At 49.6% G+C, this 20793-nt stretch overlaps 1 protein-coding gene across 2 annotated transcripts; it reads right to left on the reverse strand.

The window, feature by feature from the left end:
• Nucleotides 1–1095: 1095 nt before the first annotated feature.
• Nucleotides 1096–18908, reverse strand: CTPS1 (CTP synthase 1). 2 transcript variants are annotated; one of them, XM_042022496.1, is made up of 19 exons: nucleotides 18804–18908; nucleotides 18313–18489; nucleotides 17772–17942; nucleotides 17045–17145; nucleotides 15267–15383; nucleotides 14536–14619; nucleotides 14208–14288; nucleotides 12439–12590; nucleotides 10814–10946; nucleotides 9323–9411; nucleotides 8337–8431; nucleotides 7735–7797; nucleotides 6927–6970; nucleotides 6092–6188; nucleotides 5804–5859; nucleotides 5623–5719; nucleotides 5194–5338; nucleotides 4102–4192; nucleotides 1096–2729 (listed from the first exon to the last, which is right to left on the reverse strand). In XM_042022496.1, exons 1-18 carry the CDS (start codon nucleotides 18904–18906, stop codon nucleotides 4108–4110), a joined length of 1890 nt encoding a protein of 629 aa, XP_041878430.1. In that variant the 5' UTR covers nucleotides 18907–18908; the 3' UTR covers nucleotides 1096–2729; nucleotides 4102–4107. The 2 variants fall into 2 exon arrangements, with proteins under 2 accessions (XP_041878430.1, XP_041878429.1); XM_042022495.1 differs by having other exon boundaries at nucleotides 18313–18528; nucleotides 18804–18859.
• Nucleotides 18909–20793: the final 1885 nt, after the last annotated feature.

A 20793-nucleotide genomic window follows, 5' to 3' on the forward strand; every position in this document is an offset into this window, starting at 1 on the left:
CCGTGCCAGCACCGTCCCCCCACAGCGCCATCTCCTCGGGGACTGCAGCAGAAGCGTCTGTGCCCACGGCCCCTGGCAGCAGAGCCTGGGGGCAGCTGGATCCATGGTTTGGGCTGGGACTGTGCTGTCGGGGCACAGCAGCGCTTTGGTGAGGTCCCAAAGCCACCAAATGCCCAAACCTCTGCACCAAGCCCCATGGATGCCCAATTTATTTGTAAGATTTTGCTGCATCTTCTTTAACTGCTCATTTCTGTTGCTGTTCCAGCTCAGGAGCTGAAGTGCAGCAGCTCAGGGTGGGCACCAAAACAGAGCTCCCCATGCCACTGGGGTGGAGTGCCCCAGCCCCAGTGGGCTCAGGGCTGCCGTGGGACCAACAAACCCAGGAGCTGGACAGTGGGAACAGCCCAGTCCTGCCTGGGCTGGGCACCTGGGGGTGCCAAGTCCTGGTCGGGGGAGGCTGTGCCATCACCCCAGCTCGCCCCTGAGGACCCTGTAACCGGGAGATGCTGAGGCAAAGGCAGAGAGCCCTGGGAGCAGCCAGGGCCCAGCAGAAGCGGGGAGACAGCCTGGCCCCAGTGCTGAGGATGAGGAGTCAAAGGGGAACAGCATTTCCCCCTCCTCATGGGGAGTGGGGACAGGAACCACAGGGTGCCCTTGGGTGACAGTTCTCCCAGGACTTGTCCCAAGGGAGTTGGTTACTGAACCCAGAGCCAGGGCTGAGGCTGTTCTGGGGAGAGCAGAATTGGTGGGAGTGACAGCCCCACATCACCCCATGGCCCAGGGACACAGCTCTGGCCATGGGCCTGGGCCTGCAGCGGGCAAGAAAGGCTGTGGCAGAGTGGGGGACAAACCCTCCAGGGGTAGCTTGAAGCCTAATTCCTCAGGCTGAGCCCAGGTTCCCCAGGTTTCTCCACTGCTGGAGGGAAGCTCCATAATTTCAGACTTTGGAGATCCACATCTAAACCCACTGTGAATACAGCTCACAAGTTTTTGCTAGCTTAGAGGGGATTAATTCAAGGTCAGGCACTTTTGTGCTCCAGTCCTTTCCCTCCCTCCGAGCAGGCAGAACAGAGTGAGTGAGCTCAGGGCTCTTACTCAGTTTGTTACAAATGAGCATTTAATGACCGAGTCAGTTGCACAGTTTTGGCCAAAACAAACATGTCAGGAGAAAAAAACACAGTTGTGCTGCAGCTGAGGGAAGATCTCACCCTGCCCCCAGGAGTAGCCAGGCCAGGGCAGGACTGGGCAGTAGCAGAGCACTGCAACTTGATCATTCCTGCACAACAGCTGGAACTGGCACACGAGGAATGCTCGAAGCTCTCCAGGCTCACAGCAGCTTTACAGGGAATATTTAAAACAACTGAGGACTAAAGCATGGGGGGTGGGGAGGAGGTCACTGAGGAGGGACAGGACAGGGTTTGGTTTCATGGCTCAGCCAGGTCTGACCGTGCAGCTCTCCCCAAACTCCACTGAGCTGCTGGATTCTGAGTGTGCAACATCTCAGACAGCGGAGACACTTTTCTTCCTTTCCTCTCAAACACCAAGGGCCACGCAGGGCATTCCATGGCAGCAGCAGGCAAGGAACCAAAGGAGTTCAGCCCCCTCAGCACTGCACAGCTGGACAGCAACACCCACCACCCAACCCGGGTAACGCCGAGGGGAGGGCGAGCCCCTCCCTCAGGAACAGCCCTTGGGAATTGCGGGAGCACAGGACACACAGCTCCAACGTGGACAAAAAGGCAACGAAAGGCTCCACTTCAAATCCATGAAAAAGCACCAGGAACTGCTGTGTCCCAGGGCAGGGACACGGTTCAAGGCAGCAGTGGAAGTGGCTCAGTGGTTCACTCTGTTCTCACCTCCCCCTTGATGCAAGGGGTCGGAGTTTCCCAGCTCCAGGAGTGCTGGCACAGGGAGGGCTCGCACCGACCCCTCGGGTCAGGGCTTCCCTGGCAGCTTTGCTCTCCTGCCCCCCCAACCTGATCCCAGTTAATCACATCCCTGCAGTGACACGTCAGCCAGAGCTGAGCGTGTTCCAGAGTAACACAATTCCAGGAAAATTTTCCTGGTTACAAGTTCATTGTGACAATGAATGCACCAAGAGCACCAGTGCCAAAGATTTGTAAATACTACTGAAAAAAAACCCCAAACAAACAGAAATCATCCCCTCCCCCTTTTGCCTGAAAAAAAGAAAAAACAAACCAAAAAGGCTGCATGAAGCTGCATGAACCAAAAAGACTCATGAAGCATGAAGAGCCTTCTCTGCAGCACAGCCCAGCTCAGACGCTGAGCCAGCCCCCAAAATCTCATGCCATCCATAATTTCACCAGTAAGCGAAGACTGAGGAGGGGGCAGGAAGACTGGAGAAAGAACTCCACTGTCAGTGTCCAAGGCACCCTGATACCAAGCACTCCCTGCACTGGGTAGGACATGTGCCATGGGATTCCCCTCAACACATCAAATCCCACACCCCAGTTTGCTTTGACCTCCAAGCAACTGAAGGAACTGAAGGAAGTGTGGAGGGGCCTCTGTGAACTTTCCTCCACAAATAACCAAGATCTACATAGAAAATAAAGGAAGGACAGAACAGCTGAGGAAATAAGGGACAGGATCTCAGAACAAAAATTATAAACCCATAAATTAGGAAAGCCCAAAGCTGAGGGTGTTGAAGCTATTGCTGTAAGAACACCTGGAAAACCTAACAGTGACTCCTCTCTGCAGCAAGGACACACCTGGAGAGGGAGAGAGAAAAGGAGCAGGAATTACTCACAGGGAAGAGCCAGAGGCTGGAACTGCACAGCCCTGGAGGCAGAGTCTGACACGTGGGCCCTGGCAAGAGCCTGTGCCCAGCTCAGGGGTGTCTGCCAGCTTTCCAGGGCACTGTGGCACCACCAAAGGCTCCCCTGGACACGTGCTCCTTACACACACACCCACGTCCACCCAGAGCACGGGGAGCGAGCAGCGCTCAGCCAGGACCGAGCCCCTGCTCTGCCCAGCACTGCCATGGCAGTGCCAAAGGGACACTGTGCTGCAGCCCTAGGAGAGCTGGGCTGAGACAAGCCCCAGGGACACTGCCACCCTCCCCACAGCTCTCTCATGTGGGGACAGCCTCAAAGCCACCAGATGTGCCACATTAGGGAGCACATGGGATACTGTCAGTGAGACCAAGGTTCAGAGTATCTTTAGGATAAAAATTTACAGAGAGAATTCTTCAGCTCTTGGTGTTGCACCAGCTGTGGAACAGCCCAACACCCAGCAATCCCTGCATCTGGTCCCAGTCCTGTGCCCAGGGATGGGGAGCACTCCTGTGACACACTGGGGCTGGCCCTGCTTTCCCTCTGCAGTTCACTCTGGAAGTGTCTGTTACACAAAGGGAAGGGGGAGGAGGGAAGGGCTGGACCTCTTGAGTGCCCTGGCACTCAGCAGCAGAGCCCTGCTCTCACCCCAGAGCTGTGTGCACAGATGCTGCTCAGCTCCTGCAAAACCCCCACACAAACCAGCCAGAGCAGGGAAAGTCACATCCATGATCACCTACTGCACAGGGGGATAACTCAGATTTAAAGTCTGCCTGTTCTCCTGGTGCAGTCTGAGTGCCAGGTTTTAGTGTCTCCTTCCCTGAACTGTGTACATCCACTTTTCACATCCCTGTAACACCTGCAGCCCTTAACAGACCAGAGCTCGAGCCCCAGGTCTGACAGGAACTGCTGTCCCAGGAGATGGACACAAATGGATACTTCCAAAGTATTATTTTACAGTAGTGAGGGACTACAAAACACTGCATTTCCTAAACCCAGGAACCCCTTGCTCAGCTCTGTCCTCATTTCCACGAGTTTGTGCTCCACTGGTGCTTTTATGTGAATTTAACCCCAAACTGGTGTGTATTTGTATTTTATTGTGGGTCAGTTTGCTAAGAGGACACCCACCCCCAGCTGTAACATAGACAGAGGCACTACCCAGCCCTCAGCACAGCTGGAACACATGAGCACCAGCACATCTCATGGTGTGCCAGCTTCCTACCAAATACTGTGGAAGTCAGATGCCAGGAGCAAAGACTGGGCAAGGAATTTTTTCCAAAAGGAAGAGGTTGAGATCATTAAACATTACCAGGAATCAGTCGTGATTTGCTGAAGGGAACTTCAGCTCTGTTATCTCCAGGTCAGGGGAGCTGCTGCCGCTCCGGTCGCTGTAGGTGTCCCTGCAGAAGGAAGAGATTTGGAGATTTGGGGTTAGGGAGCACAAGTCCTTTAAGGACTGATAATTCTGATGTGGGATACTGCAGCACAGGGAAAACTTCAGCTCCTCTGCTGTGAGGAGCCATTTCAAACTCAAATGTGCAAAAGCAGAAAATTAAAATATCCCTCAACCCTTGGAGGCATTGAAATGAGGGTCCCTCACACATGAAACTCTTCTGGACCCCACCTGACCACTGTGATGTTAACACTGACACAGGAATCCCGTGGTGCAGCTGCACTGCAGCTCAACCCACAAAGCCAGCACGTTCCTTTTGGCATTGCATTTGCCTGGGTTTGATACAGGCACTGCTAATTCTCCCCTGCACTTGGTCTGGTTTTCATTTAGTGCCTACCAGGACTCAGCAACCCCTCCAGGTTCTCTGTGAGGAGAACAGGTCAGTACCAAATTGTTGTAATTGGTTGCACAGTCCCAAGTGCCAAACAGAACTGCAGGCACTGGGGAACAGCAGCACCAAGTAACTGCATCATTAAATCCACCCAAAACACCACTTGCTTTGCAAACTGAAACAAAGAAAGCTGAAGTCAGCAGAAAAAAATACGAGGCTGCAACAACCAGGCCCTGTTCTTTAAACCAGCAGCAGGAACAAGCTTCTTATGGACGTGCCTGTACGTGGGACTTGTGTGAGGAATGTGGGGAAAAGCCCATGAGGTCTCCAGCCATGTAAAAGAGCAGGCCCAACGTGTTTCCCCAAACATCCCGACTGACAGCACAAGGCTGCAGATCTCCTCTCCCTGAAGCCAGGGCCTCTCTGCAGGACAGCTCTGTGGCCCCACAATCAGCCTCAACACACCAGACATGAGCTTTCAAAAAAAGAGTGGAAAGAAGAGGTGCTGCAATACCAAGTTATCCCCAGGAACTCTGTGCCAAGAGGATGCTCCAGGTTATCCTGCAGGAAGCAGCACTGCCTGTGGCAGCTCTGACTGGGGTCTGTCTTAAACCCACCTGGGTGAGAGCCTGCAGCCCTTCTGTAGGTAGTGGGTGAGTCTCCCTGCAGATGCCAGGAGGAGCCCGAAGTATGGGGGTGATGGCTTGATGGGCCTGGAGAGGAACTCGGGGTGATACTGAACACCAACGAAGAAAGGATGCTCTGAGAGGAACAAACAAAACATTCACGTCAAGTCTCTCAAGCTTGTGGCTGAGCTGCAGGTGAAATCCCAATTCTGCTGAAGCCGTGATGACAGGGAAGTATCATTTCCATGCCTTTTGTCCATAAATGGACAGGGACATGGGATTCTATTTTTACCATCAGTTTATGGATGGAATCATTCTGAGACAGTCTGAATGGGTCCCACACAAAAACTTGCTCCATTACCCTCCAAACACTTTCCCTTTTCCATCCCACACCCACAAACCAACTGCTTAAGGACTCACCTTCCAGCTCAACCACTTCCATCCGCTCTCCCTCCTCATCCTGCCCCACAAACTTCAGACCTTGCTCTTCAAAACACTTTTTCAACTCTGGATTGACCTAGAAAACCAGAAGCAAGACAAGCCATGATCTCTTGAGTCTGGATTACACAGGAAAGCTCGATACCCACAGGAGCATTTTTACCTCAAATCTGTGTCTGTGTCTCTCTTCCAAGAAATCATGATCTCCATACAGCTTCCCTGCACCAGAAGGAAGATGTTCCTTAGAGCAGTGATCACAGCTTTTAACACATTCATTTGAACAGCATCCTTCAGAATCTGCCACTTCTGGAGAGGATCAAATTTCCTAACCCCTATTCCCCACCTGCCATTCAAGGATGCTTCAACAATCCCAGGTCTCACTTCCCCATACCGACCATACATGCAAGCCATTCCCAGGAAAGATTTCCAGAAGAGGGAAGAAGGGCCTTACTCATGATTGAATTCTTGGTTTGGAAGAGTGTTCTTCTCTTGCCAAGCCTCATTGTCCCGCCCATTTGCCCAGGATTATGTTCTGGCATGTCTATGACCTGTGGAAAGAATTCAGAGGGAAGTGGGAATCAGGGAGGAATAATAGTTCCAGGCAGACTCTGACATGTTAAAAGAAAAAAATCCCACCAACATTCGTGCAAAAAACCAAGGAAACCAGCCCAAGGAACACTGTCTTGACAAGGCAGAGCAACAGAACCAGGTTAGCTGGCCAAGCTGTTCTGGTACAGCCTGCACAGAACATACGGGAGGTTTGTGGATATTCAGGAAGCTTTCACATAGGAAACGGCCTCAGTCAGAGTCTACACAGATCACACCCACCAATACTGTGCTGTTTACTGAACTGCATGTGAAACAAGCAAATTTATGGAAACAAAATCCCCAAAACAGAATTGCTTACTCTCAGATAAACAACATCATAAGCTGCTTTTTGTTAACCTCCTCACTTTGAGTAGCATTTCAAATTACAGCAGAAGCCAATCATTATGTTCCTGGACAAGGAACACAGAGATTTCCACAACCATTCCCAGGAATTCAGGACTGTCTGTGGCTATCATACAACAGTTCGAGTTGGAAGGGACCTTAAAGCCCATCCGGTTCCACCCCCTGCCATGGGCAGGGACACCTCCCACTGTGCCAGGCTGCTCCAAGCCCCATCCAACCTGGCCTTGGACACTTCCAGGGATTCAGGGGCAGCCGCAGCTTCTCCTGGCAACTGTGCCCAGGGACGTGCAGATAAGTCTGGTAAGAACATCACAAGAAAGTCACCATAAACTCACCACTGGATGAGAAGTTTTGGGGTCAAACTCTGTTGAGTTGGCATCTGCAATGTAACGTTCAGCAATCAGAAACATCAAGTCTCTCAGACCATGACATCATCACCTACAGGACCTGCTCCAGGTACAGCTGCTTCTCATCCCCAGCTGTGCTGAACCCCCCCAGGCACAGAACACCCCAGGCAGCAGGAACAGGGCTGTCAGCACTGTTTGGTATCAATTTCAAAGGACAACCCACTCTCGTTCAGGAAAAGCCCACATTCAACAGCTTCAAATACAGAAGTAAAGGCACAGAGGGGGAAGGGAGCAGAGTGGTCTGAGAAACTCCTTTTTTCTCACCCTCACTACTGCTGAAAGTCAGAGTCAGGCTGAGAACTCCATTTAGCAATCTCTGAAGGGAGTTCTGTTAACAGGGACCTGCTCAATTCAAGCAGTGGGGCTCAGAAGGTAACTCCACTCACTGAAGGAGCTGCAACTGCTGGCTGGCTGAAGTGGTTTTTGGGCTTCATTCCCCCTGGCTGCAGTGGGAATTTGGGATGCCCAGCACATGTAGGCCACCAAAGTGTTTCATTCAGGAGCTGAACCTCATGTTAAGCAAGAGGAAGCTTTCTGTCATTATAAGCATGACTTACTCCATTGATTTTTATTTAAATATGGTAAGGAAATTTTTACTTTGAATTAGCAAAAGAGATGAGGATTTTTACAGGTCTAGGGGAAAAATTAAACCTACCTATAAAAAATGTAAAATCACAGGTATTACTCAAGCAACCCAAGAAATGACCAAAAGGCAGGAAGGGTTTTGTGCAATTACCTTGCCAACCAAGGACACTGCGTGCAAACTCCACCACTGCCAACTGCATTCCCAAACAGACTCCTGTGGAAGGAAAGGCAGGACACGGATCAGGTCAGGACAAGGACCTCTGAGCCCATGGTGCAAAGCACACACACCTTCAGAGAGTATCCTGAGTCAGAGGAAAACCTGGATGAGGCAGATCTTTGACTGGGATTTAGGGATCTGCAGTCCTGACAAGCTTTACTTCCCTCCCTTTCCCATCCCTCTGCTCACACACCAGTTCAGTCTCTCACCACAGGCATTTCATACTCACATATTTCTTGGTGCCAAGACCACCACAGCCTGCTCTGAAACATTCCCAGACTGCTATCCCCTCATTACAGATTCCTTGTCAGCACATCCCATCCAACTCTGACCACTTCAGAGCTAACCAGGGATGAGGCTGCATTCCCAGCTCAGCTGAGCACAGATCACTGCCTTCCTCAGCCAACTGCCTGCAAAACTGCTCATCCCAGGCACCAGTGAAAACCAGGGCAGCTCTTGCTGCAGACCAGTTAGGCTGTTACTCAACCTCCTTTCCTTTGCTTTCTTTCTTCTTATGGATGAAACATGTTTCTCACCTAAGAAGGGTTTTTTCTGTTTTCTTGCCCAGGAAATAGCTTGAATTTTGCCTTCTGTCCCTCGAACACCAAATCCACCAGGAACCAGAACTCCGCTGCATGAGGATGAAAGGATTCCATTCAGCATGGCTCCCCCAAACCACATACCCACATATCACCTCCCAGCCATAAAATCTTGGGCTTGCAAGACCTCTCTCCTGAAAAGGGCTCTCAAGTAGCCACGTGGCAAGGCCTGGCTGCAGCAGTTTCCACATGACTTCACATGAGCTGTCACACAAAGCAGAATTTACAGGGAAATATTTTATAAATGCCAATTTTACCTTCCCAAAGAAAGATCCCAAATACAATGCAGGTTACCATATTGAAATGGTTCATGCTGTGGGACTCACATGCCCTGCACCAAACACGTTTGCAAACACATCACCCAGCCAGGCCCACGCTGAGGAAGCCTCTGGCTACAGTGTCAGGTTGCCCTAACACCAAACTCTGCAGGAGCTTCTTTCTTCTGATCCCACCCAAATCCTGCCACCCTGAGGGGTAACAGGCCCTCGTTCTTGTTTTTGTGCTAACTCTTGGCCCTCCTCTGCATACTAACACTTTTCCCCTTCTCACACTTTATTTCTAAAGAACTTGTTACCCCATACACACCTTCCATTCTCACTCTGGCTTTAACAGCCTCTACCAGTACCTTTCCTTTCTTCTGATTTCCTCTCACTGTTTCCACCTGATCATGCAGGTGTGCATATCCTCACCAGCATGATCATTTCCCCCTTTCTGCTCCCTTTCACCAACTCCCGCACTTCTTTAACAATTCTCCATTTAACATCTTATCCTAAATCCCCCTGAGAGGTGTTTGGGGGCCTTGTCAGAGTGTGCTGGTACAGTGGCTAAGAAAACAGTCTCCAGTGAGGCCCGTAACTCCAAAGCCAGCAGCAGCAGCAGGTTTATCAGACATTCGCCAAGGAAAGGGCCAGAGCAGAACTTACTCAGCACCACAGAGCTTCTGCCATGCCTCGTGGTACCGCACAGGCTCCTCCTGCAGAGTGTCTGGCTCCAAGTCGGCAGAGTCAATGTACTGGGAAGAAATCCAAAAAAGGATGAGATGAGATGAGATATTGCCACAAGAGTGTACAGGATCTCGAATTCTCATTAAATTAGGATAGCATCATTCATCCTGGATAGCTCTGCATTTTTTTCCTAATGGATACTTAAGTTTATTTCTGGGCTGATTTCCCATCTGTTAGCCAACGAAACTACCTTCCTCACCACCCTACTACTGGTGCACAAACAGAACCCATGATTCCTCCATCCTCCCCTCTCTGCAGCTCGGCTGTAACATACACCAAGTCCAAGAGCCCCAGCCTGTAGCACAGCAAGGTGGGAACATGGGGCTGTGCAGGCACAAACCACCACACAGAGAGAAAAAAACCTACCACTCTCTCATCAAATAAACATCTTCTTCAAGAGGCACTGAAGAAGAAATAGGATATGGTGAGGCTGCTGTAATTAAAGGGCGTTATGACAATGGAAAAAAACCCTGCAATTTTTCCATTTTCTCATCTCCAGTATTCCAGTACCTCTGAACTTCGGGACGTTCTGGCAGGCTGCTAAACCTTTAAAATAACCATTTTGTCTTTTTTTTGGTTGTTTTTTGGAGGTTGCAAAACTACCCATCAGTTCTTTAACTAACTACTGTTAGTTCCTGAGCATAAGATCTCCATGCACAAGGCTCACAGAGCTCACTTCACTTCTGAGCCACTCAGACACAGCTGTGCCAGGGGCTACCCACAGATGCATGTGCAGGGTTTGCACTTCACCTGTCTTTTCTTCTACTGATTTTGGAAGTTGAAAGGTAACCCAGACCTAGATCAGTACTGTTAAAAAGCAACCACCTATTTCCATGACTCCCTGACATAATGAAACTGCTAGACATTTAAAAGTCTATTGAAATGAATATAAAATTTCTGGCAACAGGTATCTATTTCACCTCTTCAGAGCATCCAGCTACCACCAAGACCCCAAAAAGCACCTGTACAGCCAAACCAGCATGAAAACCTTAATAAAGCCTGAGGCAGGATCATCATAAAACCTGAGTTTTATGATACACAGCAACAACCCCAAAAAAGGATCACTTGCAACAACTGTCAGAGGAATTAAAGCAGAGTGCCCTCCTCCAATCCATCTACCACTGTCACAGCACACAATGCTGAGCACTGAGGAGTTTCCATCCATTGCAGACACCTCATACAGACCACAGCATGAGAGGCTGGTTTGCTCTGAAGCTGGTTTAGGCCTGGTAACAGCTGTTTTGATGCTGTTATGATCAAAGCAGCTGTTTGGATGCAAGGACAATTTGGATGTTCACCAGCTGAATCTGCCTATGGGTTTGTGAAAATCTGAATTAGGATGGGCAGCACTGTAGGTGGAAGGAGCATGGAGGGAGTTTTTTCCACACACACACACAGACCCATCCCTACCTTAATGTCAAGTTTGTGGTTGATGGCCAGGGCAGAGTGCTCCAGGGCTTTGATGACAGATGCATAGGAGTCAGAAAACTTGGTGTACTTGCCCACAAGTGCAATGGAACATGTTTCAAGTAGACGGTCGTACCTACAGAACACACAGGTTATTCCAGCAGTAACAGGAGAGGGATGGGAATCACATTCTGTTCAGCTTTTCAAGGAACAATCAGCTGTGCTCTTCTAAGTCTGTCCAACAGAGCTGACATCTTTGGAAAGAGTGACCTTTCATAATAATTATGATTTAGAAACATCAAAGCAAGATCAAAACCAAAACAAAGACCAAGGAAAACAGTTGCAGAAAGCCACATATAAATTAACTCATCTCTCCTGATGATGAAAAGCCATTCTGAGCAGATCCAAACCGCCGTTTCAGGAAGCTGTATTAGATTCACAGACTGCAGTGAACTCCTAGGAGAGGATCAAAGCACAGCTTGGCGTATGTTTGTACTGCACAGCATCTTCCCACACTGCTGCTGACTGAGTTCATTTCAGCAGCTACAAACACAGAGCGCATTTCTCGAGTCCTAAGGATGTGCTGCCTACATTTTCAATCCCCAGCACCTGGCAGCACGGGATTCACACAGCATTCCTGGCTACAGCCAAGAGTTTGTTTAAAGTTTCTCTCAGAACTGCTAAATACCTTCAGCCCAGCTGGGGACCAAGGGCTTTCCCCATCAAAAGGAAACGTTACTGACAGGGCTGGCTTGTGTCAGGCACACAAATAAAGGAAAGCATGAAAGCATCCACATCTTGACATCTCTTAATTTCTTATAAGAACAAACATATTTAACTCAAGTCAAACATATTGACACTCAAGTCCTTTCTGAAAAGACTCTATTCACTATTTCCCCATGAACATTGAGTCTATTCCTCACAAGAAAAAACCCCAGTGTCCAAGGAGTCTCAGAACAGGTACCAAACATTTGTCTCACTTGCCTGAAAGCACATGCAAAAGTGCCTTTTATTGACACTCCTGACATCTCCATACAGCTACAAAAGGATTTTAACACTTTGTAATGTTACTGAGAGGTTTTCTTATAGAAAGGGAGGGCAGGGCTTTTAATTACTTCAAGCTGGGTTTGACACAGACAGTACACTTCGAACACAAGATAAGGATCTCACTAAGTTTATCTCACAGGATTTTATGGAAGAAGGCTGAGGGAATTGGGGTGGTTCAGCCTGAAGAAGAAAAAGCTCCAGGGAGACTTTATGGCAGCCTTCCAGTAAGAGGATTTATGAGAAACAGGGGGACAGACTTTTTAGTAGGGTCTGTTGTGCCAGGACAAGGGGTGATGCTTTTAATCTGAAAGAGGGGAGATTTAGGCTAGACATAAGGATGAAATTTTGTACAATGAGAGCGGTGAGGCACTGACACAGGCTGTCTACAGCAGCTGGGGATTCCTCAGCCCTGGAAACATTCAAGGTTTGGGGATGGGGCTCTGAGCAAAAGGAAAAAACAATGTGAGCATGTAAGAACACCTGAGAACAGGAAATAACACCCATCATCTCACACAACCAGCAACCAAGAAGATGAACCAGTCTTGGAAGTGTGTTGCAGTGTGCCCAGCAGTGCAGCTCACCTGTCAGCCATCTCCTTCCACTTCATGAGCATCCTCCTGGGCTGCCTCTCGATGGGAAGGTCCAGCCTGTGCCTGAAGTAGTCCACGACTCCCTGCTCCTCTAACAACAGAGGAACCCGGTAGATAGAGGAGACATCATGAACACAAATGACCTGTTCATAAAAGAAGGATGTCATTAAAACACAGGCATCCAGTGCCCGTACAACCATTTCTACTCAGACATTCAGTGTTCCTGTCTCTATCAGAAAAGCACGTGACCACCTAAACTTCCAGGCAGTAACATGTTGAATAACATAACATATCAACAGCTTAACACTGCTTTCCTTATGCTTGAAAAGGCCATTCTTCAGTACTTCCAAGGCATTACTGCTCCCTGAAGCCCTTGGGAAGGGCTATAACACAGTAACCCAGCAGCAGGAAAGTCAGCTGCCCTGCACATTACATGAGCAATACACAGCAAAGTTCAAAGAACACTCCAGGGAGACTCCTGTGATACAGAATCCCACATGAAGCTACAGTCATACTGCCACAGGCACAGCTTCCCCCTGCCCACCACCGTCCTTCCTAATCAGGGCTCCCAGTCTGACTGAAACCCAGGGAAATCTGTGATCACTTTACAGGGTGCCCCTCATCAAATTTAGGATTAAACAACTATGAGGAAAGAATTCTTAGGTCAATGAGGAAAATTTACATCAACAGTTCTAGTTCACTGAAACAGGAAAAGATGGCTCAGGACAACTGTCACCTGCCCATTAGTAATGAAGCTGTACTTTAAGGATCTAAAACACACTGGCACAACTTTTTAAAATCCTCATTTCTACTGACTCAACTGAAAGCAGAGTTCAACACTGCACTAGTCAAACCTCCTTGGCTGCACATTTTCCTTTTACCCTCAGTGCTGTTTACTTCTCAATCCAAGTGCAAATGCAGTCAGAGCAACAACTACATAGAACTGCATTAAACTTCCTGGAAAGGGACAAGAGCCAACTTATTTTGAATTCCTGGCCAACAAGAGGTAGATATTTTACTGATGACACATCAACATTATTGCCAGCAGTGCAGTGCTTGAAATTGCAGGACTCAAGTTTGGTCTTGTTGTAGAGCAAATTAATAAAAATTGCTTGACAGAACCTGGGATTGTGGAGTGATACTCAGTCTTTCACAAAAAGACAACATTTTTCAAGCTCCAGCTGGATCAGAAAGCGCTAACATTCAGCCTACATACTTTTGACTATTTTCCAAGGTCCCCCTTTGACTGTGTTATGAGTCTCAGTACAGAAAGAATCGTGCTAACATGGAATTTGTGCATATCACAACTTTCAAGTGAAGCAATGCTTCTCCCAAAGCTTGGGGAGAAAAATAATACTGTGAAAAGAGCAGTGCATGAAACACAGTCATATATCCGTTAAACCTAGCTTGGGGCAATTCTTTCACCTCTAAATACTGGAAAATCTCATTCTTCTATGTTCACAGAAGGAATGTGGAAGTATAATTAAGGTCAAAACAGTGATTCAGAAATCACCTTGGATTCCATAGGATTCTCTAAGCTTACACCAACTACCTTATAAGAAAGCCTGGGTGCTGACACAAAAAGAATTGGTTTAGCAACAGGTCCATGTGTCTGGAAGGTAGGTAAGACAAAGCAGCAAATGATTTATGCAGCTACCAAAACACAGAGCTGGAACTGCTGCGCTCAGACAAAATTCCCCTCAGCATCTGACAAAGAGCTCCAGTATTTACTGCAAGGAAGCACAGACAGCAATCCTTACCTGTTCTGGTTCAACATGACAGAACATGGAAATCTTTTCTTTTACTGAGGTATCCAGTGGAGTGGAGCACCTGCAAACAATCTAACAGAGCAGCAACATCAGGGTTGTGATGCAAAACAGAAATACTCAGGCATTCACAAAACAGACCTCTAAAAAAGAGCTGTCTTTGTGCAGGCTCTGTGATTTGAGAAAAAAACCCCACAACTCAGTTTCTTTTTCTTTTTTATCACCACTGTACAAGAGCTCTCAACTGAAGCATTAATTAGACAAGACTGCTGTTGCAACATGCCAGATTTTTACACTCAAAACCGTGCAACACAAACCTTACCAGATCTGGTGAGAGCCCGAGACCCCTGAGCTCACGAACACTGTTCTGGGTGGGTTTGGTCTTCTGCTCCCCTGTCGAGCTTGGCTGGTCAGAGAAGAGCAGCAGTTGGTGTATCAGATTATGATCAGCAGCAATGATTCAGCAGGTTAATCAGGACTCTCACCCATCTTGTGAAAACTTTGGCTCAGTTCTTGGACAATTCATATGAACCTCGTGTACCCCATTTTAATCCCCAGGACTGCAAGCAACCAGCAGGAACCCAAATTCCAGTCTGCCCACCAGAGTGCAGGAAGGAGAGGGACAGAGAGCCTAAGGTTTATCCACTGCTCCCTCCAAATACCTAATATTTTATATTTCTAACTCTCCTCTGTAAATCACCTGGCCTGAACAGAAGGGGGAAAAGGGAGAAGAGAACAAAGATTGATCTGCACTCTGCAATTATCAATTTGCTCTGTCAAATTCAGTTCAGCCTGGCACAGGGAATGCTCATGCTGCATTCCTGCAACTCCCAAGCCTTTATTACACATTTATACACTTTGAAAAGCTCCTGTTCAATTCCTGTGAGACTTTTCAAATACAAAATGATATAATCTCTGCATTTCTGCCAGAAGTTTATATCCACAGAAATACAGAAGTAGAAACACTTAGAGATACAACATTTCAGAAGCACCTGCTTAGGAAGCAAATTTTGGATTGAGGAAGCCTCTGACCACCACGTTTTGGGTCCTTACCTGGGGAACCAGACTGACATGAATGTTACAGAAATTCTCTCTTTTGGCTTTGAACTGGAACTGGCGGAAGGCCTCGATGAAAGGCATGCTCTCGATGTCACCCACCGTGCCCCCGAGCTGGGAACACACAGACAGAGGGAATTCAAGTTACTGCCAAAACAGCACCTGGTGAAGCTGTACACTAAAGATGTACAAATACACAGAACAACACACAAACATCTCCCCAGCACATGCCTCTGATTGCCTAAAGGAGTATCAACACTAACAGAGCTTCCTCCTGAGGTGCACCACCAGTCTCTGCTATGATCCAGGACAGCACCCAGGGAGCAGCTGGAGCTGCACCAGGGCAGGCTCAGGCTGGAGAGCAGGGAAAGGTTCTTCCCCCAGAGGCTGCTGGGCACTGCCCAGGCTCCCCAGGGAATGGGCACGGCCCCGAGGCTGCCAGAGCTCCAGGAGCGTTTGGGCAGCGCTGCCAGGGATGCCCAGGGCGGGATTTGGGGTGTCTGTGCAGGGCCTGGAGTTGAACTCTATGATCCTTGAAGGTCCCTTCCAGCTCAGGGTATTCTGTGATTCTGTTCTATGCAAAGCACCAGCATTTGCCAGCTGTATGCACTCCTTCCACAGCCTCCAATCTGTTCCAAGTACTATTCTACCTCCATAATTTCCCCATAAATCAAAAAGCCACAAGAAAAACAGCTTTACATATGGGCAGCACCTCTCCAGAAACATCAGCTTTACCTCTATTTTCTCTTCAGAGAAAGACTTAAATGTTAAAATTATGATTTATGAACCTTAGGTGGCACTGAGAAGCAAAATTTCTATATAATTCCTAAAACTTAACAGAGTGGACACATGAAGGAACAGAGACAAGACAATACTTGGAGCCTCCCAGGCCCTGTCGGACAGTCCCCCCTCGGTACTTCAGATCTGGGCTTGTGATGCTGGCACAGAAATTGGCACCCAAGCTGCAGGCAGAGTCCAAGTCACCACGACCTGACAAGCTCCCTCTCCTGTGTTAGCATATCCCAGCAGCCAGCTCAGCAACATCAGAGCCTTCACCCTGCTCCATCTCCTTTTGGCAGCAAAATGTTCCATAAACACACGGAAAACTGCCACCACTAACTTGTGCCATCCCCTATCACATGTCTGTGCTTGAAATGGTCACTTCAAGGCTCCTTTTACTGCTGAGGAGGAAAGACAACTGTTTCCAGAGTGGGGTTTACCTGCCCTCCCTCCAGCCACCAAGGAAGAAGAGGGCACAGCACGATTAACTCAGACTGGCATATTAAGTTACAAGAGCTAAAAAATTAATTCTGTAGGTTAATTCATAGAATTTCCTGAGCTGGAAGGGACCCACAGGGATCATCCAGTCCAGCCCCAGGCCCTGCACAGACACCCCAAATCCCACCCCGGGCATCCCTGGCAGCGCTGCCCAAACGCTCCTGGAGCTCTGGCAGCCTCGGGGCCGTGCCCATTCCCTGGGGAGCCTGGGCAGTGCCCAGCAGCCTCTGGGGGAAGAACCTTTCCCTGCTCTCCAGCCTGAGCCTGCCCTGGCCCAGCTCCAGCCGCTCCCTGGGGTCCTGTGGGGCTGCTCCTCATGAGGCAGCTGTACTTTGCAATTCAGAAGAATAGAGTAAGTGAAGTTAACAAGGGGAATTTTTAACCCATTCAATAACATGCAAGTTGAACATTTCTGTAAAGAAATATGCAAAATATGCATACAGATCAGTATACTGCATACAAGAAGCAAAACTATCTACTTTTTAAAAGTTACAAACCTCAATCACACAAACTTGGGGTTCAATGCCATCTTCATCCACAGGAATCCGTGCCTGTGTCATTACCCATTCCTGTATGGCATCTGTGATGTGCGGAACAACTGGAAAGGAAACCCAGGCAAGGGTTAAAGCACCCCCACATGTTTCTCCCCCTTAACTCATTACAGAGCAAATTACTGACAATCACTAGCCAGTGCTTCCCATAGGGCTTGAGCAGGAATTTGTGTCTTTAAAGAACTATGCATTTTTGAAGTGATTATTCTTGGCTGTGATTTTCAAGTGCCTTGGCAGGAAATGGAACCCTGCCTCAATTTAAACACATGTAAGCAACATTTCCTTTAAGCTGAAAGATTCAAGCACAAATTGTTCTCTCTAAGCAGAGAGTCACTCTGTTTTTAACGTCCATAAAAGTCCTAATGTCAACCAACTGTGGAGAATGGTTAAAAAGGGAAGGGACTGATCTGTTACTCACAAATCCTTTGGGTTTTCTAATGACATGAGTTAACAAAAGCATTAACCATTTTAACCAGCTAACAAGCAACCCCCAAGTGTATTGGTCTGAAGTCTGTTCACTTTCATCACTGACTACATTAGACAGCTGGACCCAAGTCCAGCACAGTCCAAACACAAGCAGGATGGTGCAGAGCCTCAAGTGAAGATGAAAGACAAAAGCATCCAGCCAGGACAGAATGCATTTCTAAGCACCAGGAAAGAAGTTTTGCATCACCTTGGACCGTTTTGCCAAGATAATCTCCCTTCCTCTCCTTGTTAATGACATACTGGTAGATCTTCCCAGTGGTCAGGTTGTTGTCTTTGGTGAGTCGGATATCGAGGAAGCGCTCGTAGTTCCCAAGGTCCAGGTCCACCTCCCCTCCATCATCCAGAACAAACACCTCCCCTGCACACACAGAAACAGGCACAAGCACACATAGCAGGCATGTGAAAGAATTCAGTTTAAGGAAACACCTTCCCTGATTGCCACAGCAAGTTTAGGAGTGGCGAATAAAACTAACAGCCTTATATAACCGAGAGGACCAGTGCACTGGAGACTGAACCCCTCAGGGCAGCAGCAACAACAGTCCAGAGCACATCTGTGCTGGGGGCACAGCAGCCCCACCAGCCAGCCCGGAGTGCTGGCAGGCTCAGCCTGCGGGGCCCGCAGGCAGGACCAGGCACAAAGGCTCCTACAATGGAAATGATTCACTGCAACCCAAGGCAGCCCCGGGGCCACCCGGCAGACGCCGATGCTGAGCCCGCGGGGCACTCACCGTGCTCGTACGGGGAGAAGGTGCCGGCGTCGATGTTGATGTAGGGGTCGATCTTGATGGAGGTGACATGCAGCCCGCAGGACTTGAGGATGGTGCCGATGCTGCTGGCGATGATCCCCTTGCCGATGCCCGAGATCACCCCGCCCGTGACTAGGATGTACTTCATCTGCCCCGCGCCTGGACGCGACAGACACCGGCTCCGCCTCACCGCGGGCTCTGCGAGGAGGACGCGCCCCGGGCCCTGACATTCCTGACAACGACCCCCAAGATGTTCCCCCGCCCGCCGCCGAGGGCCGGTGCCCGCTGTCCCCCCGCCGCCGATGGCCGCTCCCCTCCCCGCTCCTCCCGCCAGAAATTCCCGCCACCGCCGCGCGGAACCTCCGGCGCGCCGCCCGTGTGCCCCCGCCAGGCCCGCGGGATCCGCGTGGTCCCGCTCTGCCGCCCCCCCCCCCCCCCCGGGCTGCCCCGATGGTCCCGCCCGCCGCCCTCACCTGTGGCCGCCGGGCACGCGGACGGCGCGCGCGGGGGGGGAGCGGGCGGGAGATGCGGAGCGCGCGCGGCGCCGCTGCCGGCCGGTTCGGCTGGGAACCGCATGAGGCCCAGCTGCCCCTCTGCGCCTGCGCGGGGCGGGGCGGGGGCGGGCCCAGCGCCGGAGGGCGGGGGCGTGGCCGGACCCCGAAATAGCCCCGCCCCCTGCCCCGCCCCCGCCGCCTCAGCGCCTCACGGAGAGCGGGAGCGGAGCGGTCCGGGGGCTGCGCGGTGCCTGCACTGCCACCGCTAAGCCGTGTTCCCAAGTGCCACATCCACACCTTTCTTGAACACGTCCAGGGATGGGGATTCCACCACTGCCCCGAGCAGCTGTGCCAGGGCTGGACAATCCTTTCAGTGAAGAAATTTCCCAAATATCCACCCTGCCCCTCCCCTGGCCCAGCCTGAGGCCGTTCCCTCTCCTCCTGTCCCTGTTCCCTGCCAGCAGAGCCCGACCCCCCCGGCTGCCCCCTCCTGTCAGGGACTTGTGCAGAGCCACAAGGGCCCCCCTGAGCCTCCTTTGCTCCAGGCTGAGCCCCTTTCCAGCTCCCTCGGCTGTGCCGGAGATGGGTTCTGTCACTGTTGGTCTCCTTTTCCAGTGTCCATGCGTCCTGCCAGCACATTTCTCCATGGACATGGTCCCCTGGGTGTTGATAGCTCTGTGGGCAGAGATGTCTCTTTGTTTTCCTGTGGGCTCGGGCTGTCCCCTCGCTGCTGGCACATGGTGACCCTCCACAGGAGTGCACAGGAGTGAAGTGCCTGCTGCCTTCTTGGAGGAAGCATCTGCTTTGAGAATTGCCTGGCCATGCTGATTTGTTCCTTTATGAAGGGCTCTTCTTGCTTTCTTCTGTTCTGCAAATAGCTCCTAAGTGGGGAAAAAAAAAACATTTCCAGCTTTTCTGCAGAATGGTGGTGATGGGTGTGGTGGCAGTGAGATGGGTGACAGCAGGCAAGGGCTGTCACTGTCACTGCCTGGTGGCACAGCCTTATGGGGCACAGGGATGCTGAGCTCTCCCTGGACTGGGTTTAGACAACCCAGCTTTTCTCATTTCATGAGTGGGGCACAAGACATGCATGTTGTGGCTGAAGGGAAGTGCATTCTCAGGGAGATGTGTGTAACCTCGATGTGAGCATTAACTTTGGGACACACAAATTCTTTTCTCAGTGCCTCATTAAAGGCCTCAGGGGTCAGACATCCCATGGTGCTCAGGAGAGAACTGCACTCAGTGGGAGCTATTGTGACCATTAAATGGTGTGGAATAACAGTGACCCAGAAAAGTCAGATCACAAATATCTCAAGTTATGCAAAATTACATCAACTTTTTGCAGAAGTGGGTGAAGGTGTGTGTGGGTCAGTGTGTGTTTCACCCTTAATTTTGCCCTCACAGTGTCTTGTTCTCAGCTCTCAGTAAAATACAGACTGAATATTTTCCTTTCAGAAATGTGAAATGAGATGAAGTGGATCTGCTCTGTTTATTTAACAGGATTTGATTCACAACAAAACAAATTAACTGTAAGACATTGCTGGGAGGACTGGCATAGCTCTGGGAAATGTTAATGTGTTACTGGGATTATGAAATGAATGAATAGACTGGAATCCTCAAACACTGACTTGAACTTCCTTGTAGTTTAGGGGCTTATTTGTACAGGAAAAAGCTTATTGTGATGTTACATGTATATAATATTAATGACGGTGATAATAATAAATTATATAATATGTATAGTATATATGGAGTTATTCCAGTCAGGACTTTCACAGCCTCCTCGTAGCATGGTCCCTCCTGAAGGTGACAGTATGACCTGTTGCAACAAGACTTTGAGACTGAGATACCAGTTTCAGGCAGTGACTCTTTATAACCAGTGAAAAAAGTGGCTAAAGATGGCCCTGCACTGGAATGTTCCTGACAGTGACAGGATATCCAGGAGCTTGCAGACCCTGTGGGGTCTGGCAAC

The sequence above is a fragment of the Corvus kubaryi genome, unplaced genomic scaffold (assembly GCF_017639235.1).
Source record: "Corvus kubaryi isolate FWS band 111438036 unplaced genomic scaffold, C.kubaryi_AGA036_p1.0 37209, whole genome shotgun sequence".
Lineage (NCBI taxonomy): Eukaryota > Metazoa > Chordata > Aves > Passeriformes > Corvidae > Corvus > Corvus kubaryi.